The 20,852-nt window shown below is 39.2% G+C and overlaps 1 protein-coding gene across 4 annotated transcripts in view; it reads left to right on the top strand.

The window, feature by feature from the left end:
* The window catches only part of VPS13B (vacuolar protein sorting 13 homolog B), a 454,216-nt gene that overhangs the window by 307,836 nt on the left and 125,528 nt on the right, over nt 1-20,852 (top strand). For all 4 annotated transcript variants that reach the window (XM_087825303.1, XM_087825300.1, XM_087825302.1 and 1 more), the window contains exon 35: nt 6,281-6,418. In XM_087825303.1, coding sequence (XP_087681429.1) covers nt 6,281-6,418 — 138 coding nt within the window. The remainder of the gene's footprint in view (nt 1-6,280; nt 6,419-20,852) is intronic.

Here is a 20,852-nt window from a genome sequence, read left to right on the forward strand (position 1 = left end):
TTGTCCCCATTTTGGAAACAAAGAAACTGGAACTCAGCAATGTTAAAATTAAATTTACCCACTTCAAGGAGTCAGGAGTTATACCCAGATCGTCTGCCTTCAAAGCTCATGTTGTTCTCATTACCCTGTATTTTATCCTGTTATAAACCGACATAAACTCTCCTATAGAACAAAATGTGAGGAAACTCCATGAGCTAAGTCTGTGTTCAGTAAGTCCTAGGTCAATGACAGGCTATTTCACAAACCTCTTCCATGTGGCAGTATTCTATCACCTGCCAGTTGTCCCTCCAGAGTCCCTCAAAAGCCACATAAGTGCTATTTCATAAACATGCAGACCTGGGTACCTCAGGCCAAAGAGACCCAGTCTTCCTAGGCAGCCACAGGTACCGCTTTGGTTCTGTCACAGCCTGGGACAGGCTTGTGCTCATTAGCTATGGCACATTTCAGGGTGTTTGTAATTACAGGCCATTGAAGACTTTGCAGAAAAGTGAATAAAATACATAGCCTGTCCTTTTTTATTTTTTAATTGAATTTATTGGGTGACATTGGTTAATAAAATTATATAGGTTTAGGGGTACAACTCTATAATGCATCACCTGTATATTGTACTGTGTGTGCATTACCCCAGTCATGTCTCCTTCCATCACCATTTATCCCCCCGTACCCTCTTCCACCTCCCCCACCCCGTTTCCCTCTGGTCATCACCACACTGTTCTCTGTCTATGAGGGGTTTTGTTGTTGTTGTTTTTTTGCTTAATCCTTTTAGCTCTTCAGCTTTTCACCCAGCCCCCTCCTCCCCTCTGACAGCTGTCGGCCTGTTCTCTGTATTTGAGTCTGTTACTGTTTTGATTGTTAGTTTATTTTGTTCATTAGATTCCACATATAAGTGACATCATATGGTGTTTGTCTTTCTCTGCCTGCCTTATTTCACTTAGCATAATACTCTCCAGGTCCTTCCTTGCTGTGGCAAAGAGTAAGATTTCCTTCTTTTTTACAGCTGTGTAGTATTCCGTGGTATAAATGTCCCACAGCTTCTTTATCCATTCCTCTACTGATGGGCACTTGGGCTGCTTCCAAATCTTGTCTATTGTAAATAATGCTGCTATAAACATAGGGGGCATGTATTCTTTCGAATTAATGTTTCTGGTTTCTTGGGATATATTCCCAGAAGTGGAATAGCTGTGTCATAAGGCAGTTCCATTTTTAATTTTTTGAAGAAACTCTACCCTGTTTCCAACAGTGGCTGCACCAGTCTGCACTCCCACCAGCAGGGCACAAGGTTCCCTTTTCTCCACTTCCCAGCCCCCTCTTGTTTGTTGATTTGTTGATGGAGCCATTCTGGCAGGTGTGAGGTGATACCTCATTGTGGTTTTAATTTTCATTTCTCTGATGATTAGTGCCATTGAGTATCTTTTCATATGTCTGTTGGCCATCTGTATGTCGTCTTTGGAGAAGTGTCTATTCCGGTCCTTTAGTTCATTTTTTTATTGGATTGTTTGGGGGGTTTTTTGGTGGTGTCATTTTTCTGACTCATTTCCCACAATCTGTTACTCCCAGTAAGATATGATTTTCTCCTGTTTCTTAGGCTTAGAGATAAATGTGCTCATCATCATCAGGAGAAGCTTATTATTTTTAATACCTTCCTGTAGTCAAATAAATAGGTGTTGACAAAGTCTGGAGAGAAAAACTTAGCCAAGCCTGGAGAAACTTCCAGTATGAAAGTCTCCCTATTTGTCCCTCCATTTATATTATATTCACAGGCTCCTTTAATCTTAGTTTATCTGGGGCTTTCCCAGCTACATTGACCCTGAGGAATGTGTAATATGAATCCTATTTTCTAGACCTGATAATGGAATTCAGGAGAAGTTAAACTGAAGACGGCAGAGGAAGTCTAGAAGTCACGCCCCTCATTATCTGGCCGTTAGGGTGTAAGGGACTAAATAGTGACTTCCAGACCTGAGCTATTTCCCTGGGATTTTGACGTATCTTTCTGCTACTATCTTTCTCCTATAACCGCAGTGCCTACGGGAACATCCAAAGTAGAGATTTTAGCCAAAACTGGGAGAGCAGCCACCAGCCCTGTCATACATTCAGTGTTCATCAACCATGCAACCTGTTTTTTCCTGGATGTTCCTCATTTCAGTTATTCTGTTCCATCAGCCCTATAAGCACAGCTATACTTTTAAACTGGTTGTGTAGTAATTAAACCAATAATTTCATTAAGCCAGTAATACTTTGTTGGGTAACAGTCATTGAAATTTGGGCTTCCTTGGATACATTTCCTAGACTTTTATATTTTCTTTATTCCTCTTATGTTTCCTAACTATTGCCAGTCTTTTTATTTTGTGTCTAAATGCAAGCCCCCTGTAACTGCCCTGATGCAGACTCCGGGCTGGGTGCCGGATGGCAAGGTCCTCTAACTTCCACCAAAAGAGAGGCAACCTGCATGAGACCCACTCCCCTACTTATGAAATGCTCATTCACATTATCAGAATTTGCTGTCCCCCGGTCTATACCTTGATGAATGTAGGACATCACATAACCTTTGAAGTGCTTTTTTCTCTCCCCTTTATTTTAATTTTTATAAATGCTGTGTAGTCCTATTTTTTCAGCTCTGAATAAATTACAGGTCCATATATATGCTTAGGATCATCCTAAAGAAGATCAGCCTACAGTACTTTAAAAAAAGTATGTGTATATGTGTATGTACGGATGTGCGCGGCTAGGACTTTCCCCGAGAACTTACCAGGCTGTGTCCTCCTCCTTGCTCTGTTCCCCTCGCGAGGCCTTTGAAGCTCTCCTGTCCCGCGAGTCAGATCCGCGTCCTTTTAGCAGTACGGGGCTCTCTTTGTTCAGGATATTACAGATGCCCCTCTTCAGTATGGTGTTCTTTGGAAAGAATGTGTTGGCGTGGCATTGCTTAGTAAGATGGTAGGTCTCAAGAGGACAGGGGAGCGCTGCCCCGCCGCCCCACTGCGCGCTCGCCGCCCCGCGTTCGACCCCTGCCCTGAGGCCCCCCCCCCAGGGCCCCCATACCGTCTCCGTCTGTGAGGATTTTTTGTTTGTTCGTTTGTTGCTTTCCGTGTTACATTCCGCGCGTGAGTGAAGTCATGTGGTCCTTACCCTTTCAGTGCGACTGACTCCGCTTAGCGTGGCGCTCTGAAGGCCGCCCGCGCTGTCACGCGGCGGTTCGTCCCCTCTTGCGGCCGAGGCGCTGCACTGTGCGTGTGCACCGCATCTGCTCACCCAGGCACCCATCGAAGGGCACTGTGTGCTTCCATGTCCTGACCACTGTGAATAATGCCAGCACAGCAGTCTATGCAGTATTCAAAGTATAGTCATACTTTATTTTACCATTTCTCTACTTAGTTTTATTTTTCCCATATTTTTAAAATTCAAATGATGCTCTAGTCAACTTCTTTGGAGATTTATATATGTATTTTTAAGCATTTTTAAAGATAGAGTCCTATAGTTCATCTTTCTGATTGCAGGTGCATGGATATTTAGAATTTTGGTAGACACTTATCCAGCCCTCTCCCCACCCATGCAAATACACTGTTCACACTCTTATCCACCAAACACAGGAGGGTCCCTTTCCGTTCCTTCTTCCCCACAAAAGATATTATCAATCTTTTTCATTTATGCTAATCTGATGAATGAAAAATTGTGTTTCTTGTTTTAGTTTGTATATGTACTTGATTACTAGGGAGACTGAGAAGACTTTTCCTATTTTTTCATAAAACAACGCTTTCCAGAAGGATTAAACAGCTAAAAGTAAAACAAATCTTAAAAATACTTCAAGAAACTACAAGAATATATATAATCACGTAGGAGTAAATTCATAATATAAAAGTTAATAGATTTTTACTACATCTATAAAAAAGTGTGCACGCAACAAGCATCAAAACAACCAAGAGGAAATATCTGCTACATACAGCAAACAAAATATTACACCCATGATATATAAGGACCTCCTACAGATTAGTAAGAAAAGGACTCAGTAGGAAAACGAGTGAATATTTTGTCGAAGGGAAATCTTGAATGGCCATTAAATGAAAAGATGCTTAACATGCCTTGTTTTTTACTATTAACAGTATAAAATGACTGTCTTATTATCTCAACATGTATAGATCTTTCTCTTTACATAATTGTATGGATTACCATTGTTTATTTAACATTAATCTGTTGATGGACATCTAGATTATTTCCTACTTTTTGCTATGAGTAACAGTCCTACAATGAATGTGTGTGTGTGTGTGTGTGTGTGTGTGTGTGTGTGTGTGTATTACACAGACATTATCAATTGTTTTAGTCTTGGCCTGATAGGTGAAAGATTCTATTTATTTAAAAAGTGTTGTCTTTAATTATTGCTAAGATTGAATATCTCTTAATGTTTATATTTTTAAATGTTTATATGCTGTTTTTTTTTCATTTATTAATTGCTTTTTGTTTATTAATTTTCTTCATTTAATACTTGCTTACCTAACCTCTACCCGTTTTTCTATTAATATCAATGTTGTTTGTATGAAGAGATCCCTGTTCTCTCATACAAGTTTGGATATCCGAGTCCTATAACTTGTTTTCTTATCAGCCTAAGTGTTACTTACCAGTTTCTTACACATCATATTAATATTTTTACATCAATTGCATTAATCTCTGTTCATTATTTTGTGAGTGACATTACTTATGTCTGTTTCTCTGTGAGATTATTCTCTCTCTAGATTTTATTTTCTTCAAAATAAAGAATTGTGTCTTACATGAATCTGGCACAGTAGCACTGGCTTTATAATGAGAGCTTCTTGATGATGGCTGCATGGGTGAGGCCCCAGAAGTAGACACAGGTCCTGGCAGGTTACACAGCTCCTACTAACCGATTATAGATCCTCCCAACAACAGACATTTGACATCCTCTCCCCACACTTGACCATTCTATTTAAAAGAGAGAGCAGTATACTTTACCATGTAATGGATCTACTATGCATATTCTCACTGCTTTAAACTCACCGATCATATAAAAAGAGAAGAGTGCACTAGTTTAGTGTTTGATCTTTACCACATAGATCTAACGTCACGATCAATTGCTTTCAGTATTTTCTTTGAAATCACATAAAGGTTCATATGTGCCAAATTTCATAAGGATCACATGATAAGGTCAGGAAATACAAATTCCAAGGCAGAATTTATATGCCCAGTTCACATATGACAGCAATATTATATAACCATATGCTGAATATAATACACTGTATGTAAATGCTATTCTTGAAAGCAATCCAATCAATAAAACCTAAAATAAATAACACTTTAATAACACATTTCAAATCAACTGAAAATGGAATAGATGGACTCTATGGCAAGAACATCCCTATAAAATTGACATTCAGAGGCCATTAAAACACAGAGAGTAAAACAATCTTGAAACTAAAGAAAAACTGTGAATATTTAGAAGTTTTTAAAAAGCCTACTACATTGTATGCCAAGACACAGCAGTTGTTTTTATTTAAAGAGCTATTTCAATAAAAACTGGCTTGCTAAACATTAAAAAGAAAATTCCTTTTGCCATCCGTTTGCTAAAATAAAAAAAATAAAAAAATAAAGCTTTTTAAAAATATATACAATATTAACCAGGAAAAAGTTTAAAAAAAATACACAGTACTTAATAGAAAAAGTTAAACCAGAAAAAGTCCAGTTTTAGTTATAATTGGGACTATTAAAAGATCGACCAGTTTTTATCATTAGAGCAGGTTATGGGAAAGCTACTGAAGTTAACTTCAAAAGCCTAGCAGTAAAAAGTGATTGTACTGTCAGTAACACTCTGCAACAGATCAAATAACCCGTAAGTAGTACTAATCCACTGCTGCTTTGAACATGTAGATGCTTTTTAAAGCTGAAAAGGTTGCACTTTTTCTTTAATTTGTTTCCAACATCCCGTTTTTAAAAAAGGAATCCAACTATTCAACTGTTAACGGTCAGCAGCTCAGCGTACAGAAACTTTACCTTCACACAAAGATGTTCTGAGTTAGGATTTGAAATGCCTTTCCCTTTGGGCCTGGTTCTGGAAAACCTGGTTTTATCATTTCACCTTGTACCAAGAGAGCTTCTTTTTCTCCGTGTAAATACTTGTGTTATAAATGAGTGTACTGTATGTACACAAATGAATCAATGAAGGTTACATACGATAATCAACCAGGTTTTTTTTCTTTTTTATCAGCTGAAACTCTGACACCAAAATGAGATGTTTATGATGTAATTGATATTTTTAATTTCCATTTTGTCACTTCAGATCCTGGGAAGACTCTGCCGGAAGCCCTGGATTACTGTACAGTTTGGCTGCAGACGGTGCCTGGAGAAATAGACAGCAAAAGTGGTATTCCACCTTCCCTTGTAATGCTACAAATTAAAGACTTTCTTAATGGACCAGGTAAGAAAGTCATAATTCAAATGTATGTGCTCTTTGTTTCATGAGAGGACATGAACATGTACATAGGGTCTGTTAGTAATTTTGATATTCGTTGCCAAAAATTAATGGTTCATTTGTTTTCCAGAAGTGTATTTTCTCAGGCTGCCCATTAGCGATCAAAAGGCAAATATTAATATGCATTAAAACTTACCTTTAGTCTGACAAAATGTAGTTAACAAAGAGTATTGACTGGAAGCCAAAGACCCAAGATTTTATATCTACTTTTTCTGCTAATTAATTGTGTGACCTTAAGCATTTGATCTGTTCCCCTAAGCCCCTTACCTGTGAATGAAGAGAATAAAATGGATGGATGTGTGGGTAGGTGTGGGGGGGGGGGTAGATGGGTGGGGGGGTGTGGGGGGGGTAGATGGGTGGGTGGATGGATGAGATACATGATATTCAGAAGATCGCATACACAGATAGATTTGGTTAGATACATAAATACACTGATTTCAAATGCTTAGTGAAATTATTCGTGAAATCTATTAATACTCAGTTTTAGAGAGATACAGGTATCAGTGAATACTGAATGCTGGTTACGTCCGGCACCAGGTGTTTTACACACCCTCATAAACCAAGGAGTAGGCACTGTAATGGGCTCTGTTTTATGGTGAGGACAGTGATGTGAATTCCCAAGGTTACGGCGGCACACGATCCATGTAAACCCAGGTCTTCCTCGCCTCCAAAGCCCTAGGCCACCTCTGCGTGCACTGGCTTCGGTGGAAGTGAAGCCTCCCTCTCGCCCCCCCCCCCGCCCCCGCTCCCTTCACCTGAGGTGCCGCTGCCTCTCCCCTTGCTGACCCCGTCCTCACCTCAGTGGCTTCAGCTCTTTACTTCGCAGAAAGGACGACGCTTCAGTGTTCCGTCTGTCAGTCTATACACACAGCGCTTCAGAACTGTTGGTCTCAGAAGAGTATTCGTTTACTGATTAGGAATCTGAAACAGTGGCGGTGCTCCATCTGAAGACCGCGCAAGGCTCTGAAAGGCGTGCGTTTTGATGAGTGACAGAGGTCCCTGCGCGGCCCTGGTTGAGCTCGTGTGCGGTGGCAGCTGCGGCACTTGGGATCCGCCAGGAACGATGGAGACAGGCCTGCTGTGTGTCCGGAGTGAACGGAGCCTGGAGCCACCACACCGGCCCTTTGGCCGTGGCCCGGCTCTTCCTCGGCAGGTTCTCTGTTGATGGGATTTGAAAGAGCGGCCCAAGAACTGTTTCTGATCGTATAGGGATCTCGGCATGGGTTAGAGGCTCAGAGGAGAGCTAGAGGCCGACGACGAAGGCCCAGGGAGCCACGGAGAGGAAGCCTGGGGTGAGGTACGGGGGTTGGGAGGAGCGCCTCCACTCGGCTGCTGAGTGTGAGGCGCGTACCCCACTCACCCAGGCCACCACCAAGGGCGGAAAGAACATTTACATACCACTAAGAGGAAAAATATCTACTGTTTGAACTATGATACAGTTCTTCCTGTTACATCAGTTACAGGACTCCTCCTGACTTAGAGATGCTCACAGGGGAAGAACTGAGCATGTTCGAGTGGAAGAACTAGGGTAAGATCAGTGGTTAGCTGATGGAGAAGTAACTGCGAGACTTGGGCTTACCTTTTATTTTTTAGTGTCAGATTTCTTTTGTTTTTAGGCACAGTCTTTCACTCACTTTGGCTAAAAAGTTCTCTTCTAGTTTACATATGATTGACTTGATTGATTTGAATGGGATCTGCAAATCAGTGGTAAATTGTTTACTGTATTTTCATGGCCATCAAATAAATTGAATGTTAAGAAAAATGTCAGTGAATGAATGAAAAACGGTATGTTTATAATTCTAGAATTTAGTGTGACTGTGTAGTAGAAATGTGATTTTTAAAAAGAGTTGCTTTGTGTTTCTTATACTTTTTTTAAATTGGAAATTACATATACACCATTTCTAATCTTATATTCATTCAATAATGGTGATAATCTATCTGGAGATTCAAACTTTTAAATACATGAATTGAAATAGTTATTTTATAGCAGTGCTTCTCAAGCTTGAGTGTGCATTTGAAGTATCTCTGGGGAGCTTGTTAAAATAAAAATGGGATTTAATAGTCCCAGAAGGTAGGGAAGAAATTCTGCATTTCTAACAGGCTCCCGAGTGAAGGGGTGCTGTTGGTCTGGAGACTTCACTTTTTGTACCAAGATTTTATATGACTCACATATGAAAGGGTAAAATATGTGTGTGTGTGTGTGTGCGCGTGCGCGAGAGAGAGAGAGAGAGAGAGAGAGAGAGAGAGGGAGGGAGAGGGAGAGAGGGAGGGAGAGGGGAGATTTTCTTAATACCACCAGTTACAAATACTGAGGGCCAAACTGCAGGTATTTGGGGGCACAGGAGAGGAGAATGATGAGTGGTTTTTTTTAAATGGTACTTATTTATGAAAAAAATAAAAACAGCGTTCAGTGACTGGTTTAAGTTCTTCATAGTCTCATAAGAGTCCAGTTCTTCTGAGTCTCTTTTAATCAAAAGCACTTCTCTTTCATAGACTGAGGGAAGACAAGTTTGAATGACATCAGCTGCGTGTTTCCCACTGAAGCACTAACCTAACAAACTTGAACTGCTCCAAATTTACACTTAGACAAAAATGCCCTTACTGAAAACTGCCATTTAAAGTATATATAAGCAGGTGTTATTCCATAGAATAATTTTATTCTCTCACTGCACAGCCAGATTGCCACCCTACAATAATTTAGCGATCAGTAGGTATAATCGGATACATTAAAGCATGTCTTGCCTTAGGAATGTATTATTTTATAGATTTTTGGCAACTCTAGAAAATTATATTTTTTCCAGATTTTAGGTCCTAGTATATTAAGAAGAATATTATTTGTGCTGAGATGGGGAACCAACTTCAGCATTATAATATTCCCCAATACTATTCTTTTTTCCTGAAAAATAAAAACAAAGGCCTTCTTTTTAGTATTGCAAATAATGCTTCAAATTTTTATGCAGTATCATCGTTAAGAATCATGTTATTGTCATTCCCAAAGAATGTTTCATGCTACATCTTTAAAATAGTATATTTTCATTTTTTCTTTTCTTGCTTATTGAATTAAGGGCTGCAGTAGCAATAAAAGTTATGATCCTGAAGAGGAGAGGAAATACTAATTATAACTACCTATCCTTAAATTTTCTATCTAGAGCTGCAAACTTAACAGCTTTGAAATTCAGCCATTCAGATTTTTCAGAGATTATTTTATCTAAACAAGGTGATAAAAATGCTACTCTTTGGCATGTGTTTTTGGAAAAAAGTAGTTCAAGTTCTTGCATATTCCCTTATTTCCTCTGTTCACTTAATAGTACCTTAGAGCAAATGGTAGGTCCCAACTTTGACATCAAACACCCCTTCAAAGCTCTCTCAACCCCCACCTTCATCCTTCAGAGGCAACAATTGTACCCATTAGCAAGGTCAGTGGCTTGGAGAAACCTGGAAAACAGCAGCTACTAGAAACCCACTAGAATAATATCTCCAGCAGGTGATAGATTAGTTGGAACAAATTGGAACCATTGCAGTTCAGCAATCCTGGTTTCTTTCAAGCTGTTTTTAAAATGTCGTCATTTTAATACACAATCTAAGCCCCGCGGAACAGTCCACAGCAGGTTAATTTGAATCATATGATGTGTCACTGCCCTCAGCTGACATGAGCTCTATTCCATGTGTGAAGCCATAATAAATCCATTCCCAACCGAGGAAAATTCCCCATGAGAAGGTGAACTAATCCAGGCCTCACACTGGCATGCTAGCCTCCGTAATTGAAAGCAGGGCCACCTGTTCCCTGCACACTTAGCCTACAGAGAAAAAATTAGCATTAGATCAGATACTTCTTATACTGAAAAATCATTCGTACTTCTTGCAAATTCAAATTCAGCTCTGAACTACTTGGTATGACAACATATAGAAACCCAGCAATGTGCCCACTTGATCCCAGCTTAAAAGTTTTGTTAACCATAGCATTTCTTAACTTTGAAATAAGATTTTTTTTTTTTTTAATTTAATGAGAGTGGACACGTGAGAAGAAGAACGGGAAAGGGTGCAGATTTTTCTAATTAACCAGAGTAATTGCAAAAACACTTGAGCTCCCTGGTATTTTTTTCATTGTTCCTTTGCAGGCATATTTTTGAACACTGTCACTGTAGCCATAAAATGACATTTAAACAACAAAGAAAAAATATGCCAAAATGGGAGAACATTCCCACATCATTTATATTTTTTTATAATTAGCATACCACAATCTTCGTATAATTTAAGTAACATGATTATAGCAAACACAAAGTTATGAGTGTAATTTCACATTTCTTTAATTTGAGTATACCTGGTGTCTCTCATTGAAACACATTTCCACTAATATTTTCTTTTAATAAAACTATTTCTTTAGTCTCTCCTTGTTCAACCTGTTCATTAATTTACTTACGTAGTTTTAAATTTTTCTGACTTGATTCTGGCTTTGGATTGGCTTCATCTCTGGTTTTATTTTATTTTTGTTTTAAAATTTTATTTGATTATTAATTGGTTGATTCCTATTTTGAACACTGTTTTTCTGTATTTTGTGGATTAACTTACTGTATTATAGGTTGAGATAATTTTGATTTTTACTTTTCAAAAAATCTTAAATATCCCAATTCCAAAAATACCTTTGATTTGAATAAACATATACACTTAGCCCTGGCTGAGTTGCCCAGTTGGTTGGAGAGTCATCCTGTACACCAAAAAGTTGCAGGTTCAATTCCCGGTATGGGCACATACCTAGGTTGCCGGTTTCATCCCTGGTCATTATGAGTATGGGAGTCAACCAACCCATCGATGTTTCTCTCTCTCAAATCAATTTTAAAACAACAACAACATATCCTCAAGTGAGCATTAAAATTCATATTTATATTTTTTATATTTATATTTTTAAATTTTTATATAAAATATATATACATACTTAAATAATGTAAAGTATTACTTTAAAAAAATTCTCAGATACATAACACACCCTTCAAATAGGTTTATTTATATGAATATAAAGTAGAAATTTTACATCATTTACCCCAAATGTGTGTATTTTTGAAATTTACTTTTTTGGTGAACTCTGCTTATATATTCTTTTATTCCTAAATTCATTACTCAGTGGAGATTAATTCAGACATACCTTGAAGGTGGCTCGTTCAGTGGGGTAAGATGACCTGAGTAGCCTCCCGACATTTTCCAGAGTAAATGAAGACTTAAGTAATGCGACTTTTAAATCAAGAAGATTCAGAGTGAGAGAAAGCATCTTAAGAAGCTTCTTAAGTTTATTTCTCTTAATGTAGCCCTGTTAACCCTTTGCCTCTTTTCTCTTTCTAGAAATAGGGTCAAAGACCATAACGTAATCACTGGAGTCCTGTCTTTATCTTAATTCAATTTTACAGCCATGCTAGCCCGCTATCTTTTACATTTAAGAAATGTAAACTAGCTAATAAAACTGCAAGAACCTTGACTTTTACATTTCCTCAGTTTTATGGGCTCCAGTTTGCAGCGTCAGCATAACATTATTGTAGTTTATATTCCCCATGACTTATCAAAATGAAACAGTAAACTCCATGTCAGGATGTCAAATAGGGAATGGACCAAGAATCTTAAAATACAGGAAATCCTTTCATTATTTCAATGTTAGTATAACTTGGATTTTGCAAAGAAATTAGAAAAATGGGTGATTTTTAACTGATTTTTGATCGTTTTTCCGCATTCAGGTAACAACCTGATCTTAATACCGCGTTTTCCACCATAGCGTCAGTGAGCACAGCAGTTGCCTTCCAGCACCGTACAGCGAGGGGATGTACATCTTGGAAGGTCTGGCCGGCAGCCGTCCCTCCAGGGGACTGCACTTGGCCGAGCAGTAAGACCCACAGTCACAGAAGCTGGTTGGGGGTGATGCGATGGTAGGAGCCAGCACAAGGTCCCTACAGGGAAGTGAGTGTGCGGCAGTTACTCGGTTTTCTGTTTTTCACACGCTCTAACTCTGTCCGAGCGCTCTGCAGAAGAGAAGGAGGGTCCCTGGCGGATACCTTTTCAGAAACATGGAGCAGGCTAAGGTAGAAGAGAAAGAACATCACCTGGCTCCTCCTGACGCCGTAGGAGGCTTGCTCACAGCTCTCCTTGCCCTGGCTCTACCCCCGGCCTTGCCAAGGACAGTCCTGGCCTTCTGCTCTCGTCTTGCTCGGTACTAGCAGTGACCTCAGCTATCTCTTATGCCGAGATCTAGTTTCGACTTACCACTCCACGACTACTCCTCCATCTACCTATTAGATATGTTTAGTCATTTAAAACACAACTTACTTACATTAAATTAAACATTTTTCTCCCCTCCTTACTCGCTCCTTCCTTCTTTCCCTTGATGTACCTATTTTCAAAAATGAGTTCGTTTTCTAGATTGGAAGGATTTTTTTCACAGTGAATATCAAATTGTCACAATGTGCCTTTTAAATATCTTACAATTTTATTTGTCATTTATACCTCAATAAAGCTGGAAAAGTTAGTTGGGTTTTTAACATATTTCATAGGTGGCCAATTAGTTGTCATTTGTTGTTATTCTGAGCTCATTATTTTTAATGATGCTCAAACTGCCTCTTCAGTGGTAGTGGGAGCCTCTGTAAATTGGCTTTTCTATGTTTTTAATCTTTCCTCAGCCTGGAATCCTTGCTCCTTTATCTCAAAACAACATTAGGCTGTTCCCAAATACCAAATCTGCTGTCTCTGTGGAGGAGTGTATGCCATTATAGAGAACGGGGGAAGGGGGAGGAAATAGCCCCCTCTCCCCACAAAAGCTGCCAGAATTATTGGAGCAATGAAACGGACTTAGCCTTCTATGATGACTACTTAAAGGGAGAGAAGCTCATTTAGATGAGTTTAGTTCAATAAATTCATTTTAGAAAACCAGTACAGTTTCCCTAAAATCAGAACTTCCATGTTGTAAATTTTGGGGGTTGGGAGGGCAATACAGTCACCAAAAGTCAATGCTTGATCATAGGAATACGTGCATGAGTAATTATGCTAGTGAGTCATGTTGCCCAAATTCCAGTGGTAAGCACCATGAACTGCTGCTGGCTGACCCAGTCACCTGGACGCATCAGTCCGGTCTACGAGCCTCCCCAACACCACGTGGGCCAGCTGGCCAGCTTATACCCAGTTCCGCTTGGTATTCCATTGTTGACTGAAGCATCATTCCTGCCACCATTGAGGTCTTTACACTTCACACCCTCAATGAAAACCGGTTGATCTCATTGCCTCGGGCAGCTTGCCAGGTCCTCCAGCTCTCACACCTGCAAACACTAACCCTCTACCTTCCCTTATCACAGTGAACACCTTTGCTTGGACTCTAACAAAACGCTGAATCTAAATAGCTGAATAAGAGAAAAAATGTACTGTGACCTAATAATAAAAAATATTTTATTGGAGTTTCTATAGTGCATAAAGTCAGTCTTGGTGATGTAGACTTGTTCTGTGTTTTGCATTTACCTCTCTAAATTGGGAGTGAGGGTAGGAGTGGAAATCGTCATTCCTGGGTCTGTTCATAGCCACGCATGCATGCAGTGACTGTTTTCCTAGCAAGCCTTGCTTGTCGAAAAATTTTTTGTCTCTTGCAAATAAAATTCCAAAGGAAGAAGCACTTAACAGAGAAGTTTTCTTTCATAAATGTTATGATTTGGGTATAACAAGCCATATTGAATCCATTGGGTTTTTGGTAATAGATTTAAAATACATCATAAATGTAAGTAATATGATGACTAATGGGTCAAGTAAAGTTGGAACATTTTAAATGAGAAAATAGCTGGAACAGTTTTCGGGAAACTTTTCCAGTTGATGTTTGGTCCCCCACAAGGTGTACATTAGCATAAACTTAGGAGACTCACCACTGGGGTTCGAATTCCCTCTCTGATTTCATTATTACAATATGATTCTTTCCTTTCATTATTAAGTCATCTCCTAGGGTGATGGGAGCATAAAATAAGTGTAATTTATTTATATTTGTCTAATCTCCTTTTAACTCAATAGTCATTCCATCATTCTGTTTCCTGGTAGCTGTTCAGAAAGTTTTGAAAGGTAATTAGAATCTCATAATTGACAGGCATGGGTTTACTGGGGAGCTCAGAGATGCAGAATTGCTGTGGAAACAGTGAGGAATTAGATCTGGCAGAGAAATACATGACTCAGCTGGGAGGCTATTACTGCATATTCTTAAAATTTAAACTTTGATAATAATTTATTAAAGTTCAGTGAGGATTATGAAAAATTCAAAATCCTTTAAAACAAGAATCTGATAATAATTAAATAAGGTCCACATTAACAATCTATGTCTGGTTCTTTATCCAGTTATATTTCCAGTTTTTATCAAACAGTTTCCACTGTTGAATAAAACTTTTCTAGTCCATTTCCTCAGTGTTTATATTTTAATAATGAGGCTAATGTTTTTAGTTAATTTTAAAACAGATTTGTTGGGGTGACATTGGTTAATAGCATTGTAAGTTTCAGGCGTACAAGTCTGTAACACATCGTCTGCATTTTCTATTGTGGGCTCCCCCCAGAGCCCCCTTTCCTCATCGCCGTATACTCGGCCCCCTTGGCCCTCCCGCCCCCGCCCCTTCCCCTCTGGGCACCACTGTACTGCTGCCTGTGCATGAGGATTTTTTGTTTGTGCGTTTGTTGCTTTCTGTTTATAGCCCACGTATGAGTGAAATCGCATGGCTCTTGTCCTCTTCTGTGTGACTTGTTTCACTTGCATGACACCCTCAGCGTCCATCCGTGCTGTTGCCGATGGCGATGCGTAACCCTTTCTGTGGCAGAGCAGGGTCCCTCTGTGTGCGTGTACCACATCCTGCCCAGTCATTGCTCAGGGAACACTTACGTTGTTGCCATGTCTTAGCTGTTCTGAATAATGCCGCAGGGAGCACAGGGGTGTATGTATCTTTGCAAATAAATGTTTTCAAAATTCTCAGGTAGACACCCAGGAGAGGGATTGCTGGGTCCTGTGGCAGCTCTGTTCTAACTTTTCAGGGACCCTCCCGACTCTTTTCCACAGAGGCTGCCCCAGTCTGTTCCCACCAGCAGTTCGCGAGGGTTCCCTTGTCCGCGTTCTCTGACACTCGTGCATTTATTTTCTCATTGGTGATTTCCGTTCTAACGGGTGTGAGGTGGTATCTCCTCGTGGTTTTGATTAGCATCTCTTACAGCTCGTGAGGTGGAGCATCTTTTCATATGTCTGTTGGCCAACTGTATGTCTCCTTGGGAGAAGTGTCTGTTCAGGTCCTCTGCCCATTTTTTAATTGAATTGTCTTGTTGTTGTATGAGTTCTTTGTCATCTGTAAAAATCTTCTCCCATTCAGTTGGTTGCCTCTTTGTCTTGTTGATGGTATCTTTTGCTGTGCAGAAGTTTTTTAGTTTTCATCATTTTTTAAAGTATAAACGAAGACCAGAAACTACATTGCTCAATTTTTACTTTTCTTTTTTATGCTTAAAAATGCTAAACTTTGTTGTACAAAGAAGTGTCTGGCTAGTTCAAGGATTTGAAAGTCTAGAGACACTGTGTAATAAAAATAACAGTACAGATTGGTTGAATTATTAGCTGTGACAGTGACTTCATGATTGTAGCTGAAGGATTCACACATGTTGATTGACTCTATACCACAATAAAGGGGGCTCTTTCATTTGTGGTGCTTCTCATTCTGGTCCATGCTTCCTGTCTCTTGGCGGAGCTGGTTCTGTTGAAAGGAGTACCTAGTATTACAGCACAGCTTTATTTCAGCTCTGCTTTTTAGGCTCTGGGCCTATATACTGTCTGACTTGCCAGATGGTACTGCCCCAGCCCCTCTGTTTACACATGGAACAGGATGTGTTTTGCAAGGAGTGTGGTTCAGCATTCTCGCTGTAGTGGGGTGAGACTGAGGGACTGTGGCCCACAGAGGTCACCGTGCACAAAGACCGCACTGTACACAAACAAACATACAAAGAACATTTAAAAGGTACGTTATTTCAATGTTCTAAATATTTATTTATTTCTTATAAAAAGTTAACGTGACACCTGTCTTGTGTCATGTATACAACTGTCCTAGATTTTTGAACTTTAAAATCTTTTCATCAGAAAAAAATTTTTTTAATAAAATAAAAATAAGAAAAAACTTTCATCACCTGCTGTTCAGTGACTGAGAGATTGCATTTGTAACCCTAGGTTTCATATCATCCATAGAATGAAGTTTTGTTGCATATGTAACAGTTTTGACCGCACCCCACAGAGAAGAAAGGTCAAGTGACCAGTGTCCAAAGAAGTCCTCCTTTACCCATCCACGGTTCCGAGCCAGAGACCTGCACACACACAGTTAAAATCCACAACTCAAGTTAATAAAACAAAAGAAACCTATAAGAAATTTAAATAATTAGACTTCCAAATGATTTTTAAAACAGTTCTATAGCAGTTGTGCTTCTGAAGTTATTAAAGTTCTAAATCACACTGAGACTTGAGGACAAACCTTATGATAGACAGAGACCCAAGATATTGCCTCAGATTTTCTTATTCCTAAAGTTCGTTGAGTCCTGGTTAAGTGTTACATATAAACTTGTGACCCAGTGCAGATTCGTGGCTCATTAGGATAGAACAAGACAGGGCAGCTGCATGCAATTCATGACGTCCTGGCCATCACCGTTTTGAGCGACTAGACTCGTACTGAATAAACACTGTGGGCTGTCCTTGATGCTGCTTTGGGAAATGAACCTTTCTGATTGCAGACTATTCAGAGGTATTTATATTTGATAAAATAAGGTCAATAATATAACTCAAATAGATTCATAGTTGAAATTCACCAATCTAGATGATTGGTGAATGTACTAGATTTGAGTACTTTTTTCTGAATTATCACCATTTGAACTCTACTGATAAAAAGGAACCTTCTTTTAAAATTTGTTTTGTAATATAAGCCAAGTCATATGAATGTATTCTCTCTCATAATTTAAACTACTTTGGATGACACTAGAGTGACCTGTGCTTTTGAGTTTTACTGGCTTAACTAACTCTAGTCTAGGTGTCAAATTAAAGCCCCTAATTTTCATGGGCCTCAGCATTTGGTGTTAGTAAGATCAGGAATTGTCCTGTGGCTTCCCTAACATTCAGAAGTAGCATTCCATTAAAAAAAAAATTTTTTTTTTTTTTACCTCCTACAGAGGACAACCCTGCTCTCACCATTAATTATTGTAAGTGTTTCACTACCTTGTTGGAGGGGCTCCAGAGAGTAGAAAGTTAACCTGAAAAACTGACCTAGCACAAAGCTGCTTAACATGCCTGAAGTGGGATCCCCTACTTCTAAGAGCCATGGACACGTTCAAGCCTTTTGAGAAACACGTGAGAAAATAATGAAATGGAAAAAACTATCCTGACACATACAACAAAGCCATTGAAATAATTTTGTCTTTTTTTTTTTTTTTAATGTACAGTAAAAATGCCCTTTTTGGTGTACAGTTCTAGGAATTTTAACGTTTGTGTAGATTTGTGTAACCACTGCCACTATTAAGATCTAGAACACTTTGATTATCCCGAAAAACTCTCATGGTTGGTATTCCTTTATAGTCATGCCTTCCCCTAAACCCTGAGCTCGCACAACTGCTCTCCATCACTTTAGGGCTCTTGTCTGTTGTTTGTTTAGCTTTTTTTGAGAATGTCATACAAGGAGAGTCATACAGCATGTAGCCTTTCCAGAGTGGCTTCTTTCACTTACATACTGCATTTGAGACTCAACCAACTTGTTACATGAGTCAAGTAGTACATTCCTTTTTACTGCTGAGTAGTACTCAATTATGTGGATGTGTCACAGTTTAACAGTTCATCCAGTGAAGGACATTTAAGTTGTTTTCAGTTTGGTGATTATGAATAGAGCTACTGTAAACATTTGTGTACAAGTTGTATGAGCATAAGTTTTCGTTCCTCTATGATAAATAAGTACCTGAGTGTGGTAGTGCTGGGTCATATAGGTCGTATTAGAAACTGCTAAAGTATTTTCCAGAGTGGCTGTATCATTTGATGTATGAGAGTCCCACTAGCTCCGTAACCTCTCCAGCCCTTTTATTGTCAGTATTTTTTTAGCCATTCTGATAGATATTTCATAGTCATTTTAATTTGCTCTTTTCTAATGACTAATGATGTTGAACATCTTTGTATGTTCTTGTCTGCCATTCAGTTGATTTTTGGCTGGTGATCATGTATTCTAAAATTTTACCAAATTCATTTACTAATTGTAAGAGTTTTTCTGTAGATTCTGTGGAGTTTTCTACATGGACAATCATGTCATCTGTCAATAGACATCATTTTATTTCTTCGTTTTTAATTTTCCTGCTATTTATTTGTTGGTTGATTGGTTGGTTTATTGCCTTATTACATTGGCTAGGACTTCTAGTGGTATGTGGAGCAGGAGTAGTGAGAGTGTATATTCTTTCCTTGTTTCTAATCTTAGGGGAAAAGCATTCAGTCCTTCATGAATAAGTATGATGTTAGCGATACTTCTCTATTTGGTAGCTTACTTCTTTATTTGGTAGCTTACTGTAAATAGATATTGGATACTGAATTTTTCAAACACTTTTTCTGCATTAATTGGTATGATCTTGTCTTTGTTTTATAAACTGGTAATGCCATTACATTGATTGACTTTCCAAGATTGGAGCAACCTTGTAGCTCCAGGATAAACCCACGCCTCTTGGTGGAGGTATATTATTAGTTATATATGTTGCTGGATTTGGTTTCTAACTTTTTTGAGGAGTTTTATATCTCTCTTTTTAAGGGATATTGGTCTGTACTTTTATTGTCTTTGTCTGGTTTGGGTATCAGTAATGATTTTATAAAATGCGCTGAGGAGTATTTTCTGCTCTTCTGTTTTCTGCAGCACAAGAGAGTGAAGAAAAGAAAGAAGGAAGCAGTGAGGGATTTTATTAACCCTCTGTGCATTAGGAAATCCCTTTTCACTTCTGGAAGCCAGAAATAGAGGGTTTCTGTAGTACCCCCTATTTTTGTACCCGATGCCCACTCCTAGGCTTTGATATACCTTTAGTCCAGGCTGGGAAATATGGGAGGAAAAATGAGAAACTCACCACGATTTTGGTGTTATTTTGAAATCCAGTCATCTCCAATCTACCTGTTACCATTTACTTTTCAGAGCCCTCAAGTAGCTGCTCTGTGTAGGTTTTATAGCTGTATTCTCTCCAGATTTTGTAGCTGCATAGAGTGGCAGAGGCAGGGTTTCATCTTTCCCAGAACCTTGAAATAATTTCTAAAGAGAGGGAATTGGCAACTAACAGAAAGAAGATGTTTTTGCTTTGGGGGAAAAGTAAAAGAAACAGGCAAATATTCCTAGTTTTTGAAAGTCCATTATGATCGCATTAGAAACTGGAAGTATTGTGTGGGTAAATAGGCACATGGAGTTAGGACTCGTTTTCTATTGATGCATAATAAATTACCACAGATGTTGCTGGCTTACAGCAACACAAACATATTGTTTTGCAGTCCTGCAGCTGAGAAGTCCTGGTGGGTTCAGCTGGAGTTACTGCTCAGAATCTCACAGCTGAAATCAAGGTGTCAGTTGGCCTGGCTCTAATCGGGAAGCTACAGGGAAGAATCCACTTTCAAACTCATTATCTTTGTTTCTATAATCCAATTTCTTGTGGCTGTACGACTGATATCCCCAATTCCTCGTCAGCTGTTGGCCAGGGTTGCCCTCAGCTCTAGGGCTGCCCAGCCCTCCTCACATGATCCCCACAATCCCCACAGCAGCGATGACATATCCCAGAGCCCTTCTCCTTCAGATCTTTCTGACTCCCCCTCCTACCTCCTTCATGGACCTTTTAAAGGGCTCATATAATTAAGTCAGACCTCCTAGATGATCTCTGTGTCTTAAATTCAACTGACCTAGGATATGTATCACAACTATAAAATCCCCTTACAGCATGGCACTGTCTGGATTAGTGTTTGATTCAATGACCAGGTGGCAGGAATCTTGGGGAGGAAAGTCATCTTAGAGTTCTGCCTGGCACAGAACCAGCGTGAATGACCAAACATACCTCGTGTTGCGTTTGAGGCCCAGTACTAAGTATTAAAGATAAAAAATGTGTACTCACGATCTTCTGGATTGGTGGGCAACATAATCTCATTTAAAATACTTATGCAGGGCCAGTTTTGCAGATCAGGTCCTAGGAGAAAATGCTGAGCAGTGTCCTGTAGGTTAAGTGTTAGGCAAAGAGAGGGTACATTAGATAAAGGAACAAGATGAGCAGAAGCCTAGTGGTGATGACTTGGGTTAGGGAAAGTGGGTTCTATAAACTCTGATATTTCTGGAACTTTAGTGTGAGGTGTGGATAGCTGTAGCTAAGGAAAAGTGGGGCT

This window comes from Miniopterus natalensis, chromosome 16 (assembly GCF_054644295.1).
Source record: "Miniopterus natalensis isolate mMinNat1 chromosome 16, mMinNat1.hap1, whole genome shotgun sequence".
Classification (NCBI taxonomy): Eukaryota; Metazoa; Chordata; class Mammalia; order Chiroptera; family Miniopteridae; genus Miniopterus; species Miniopterus natalensis.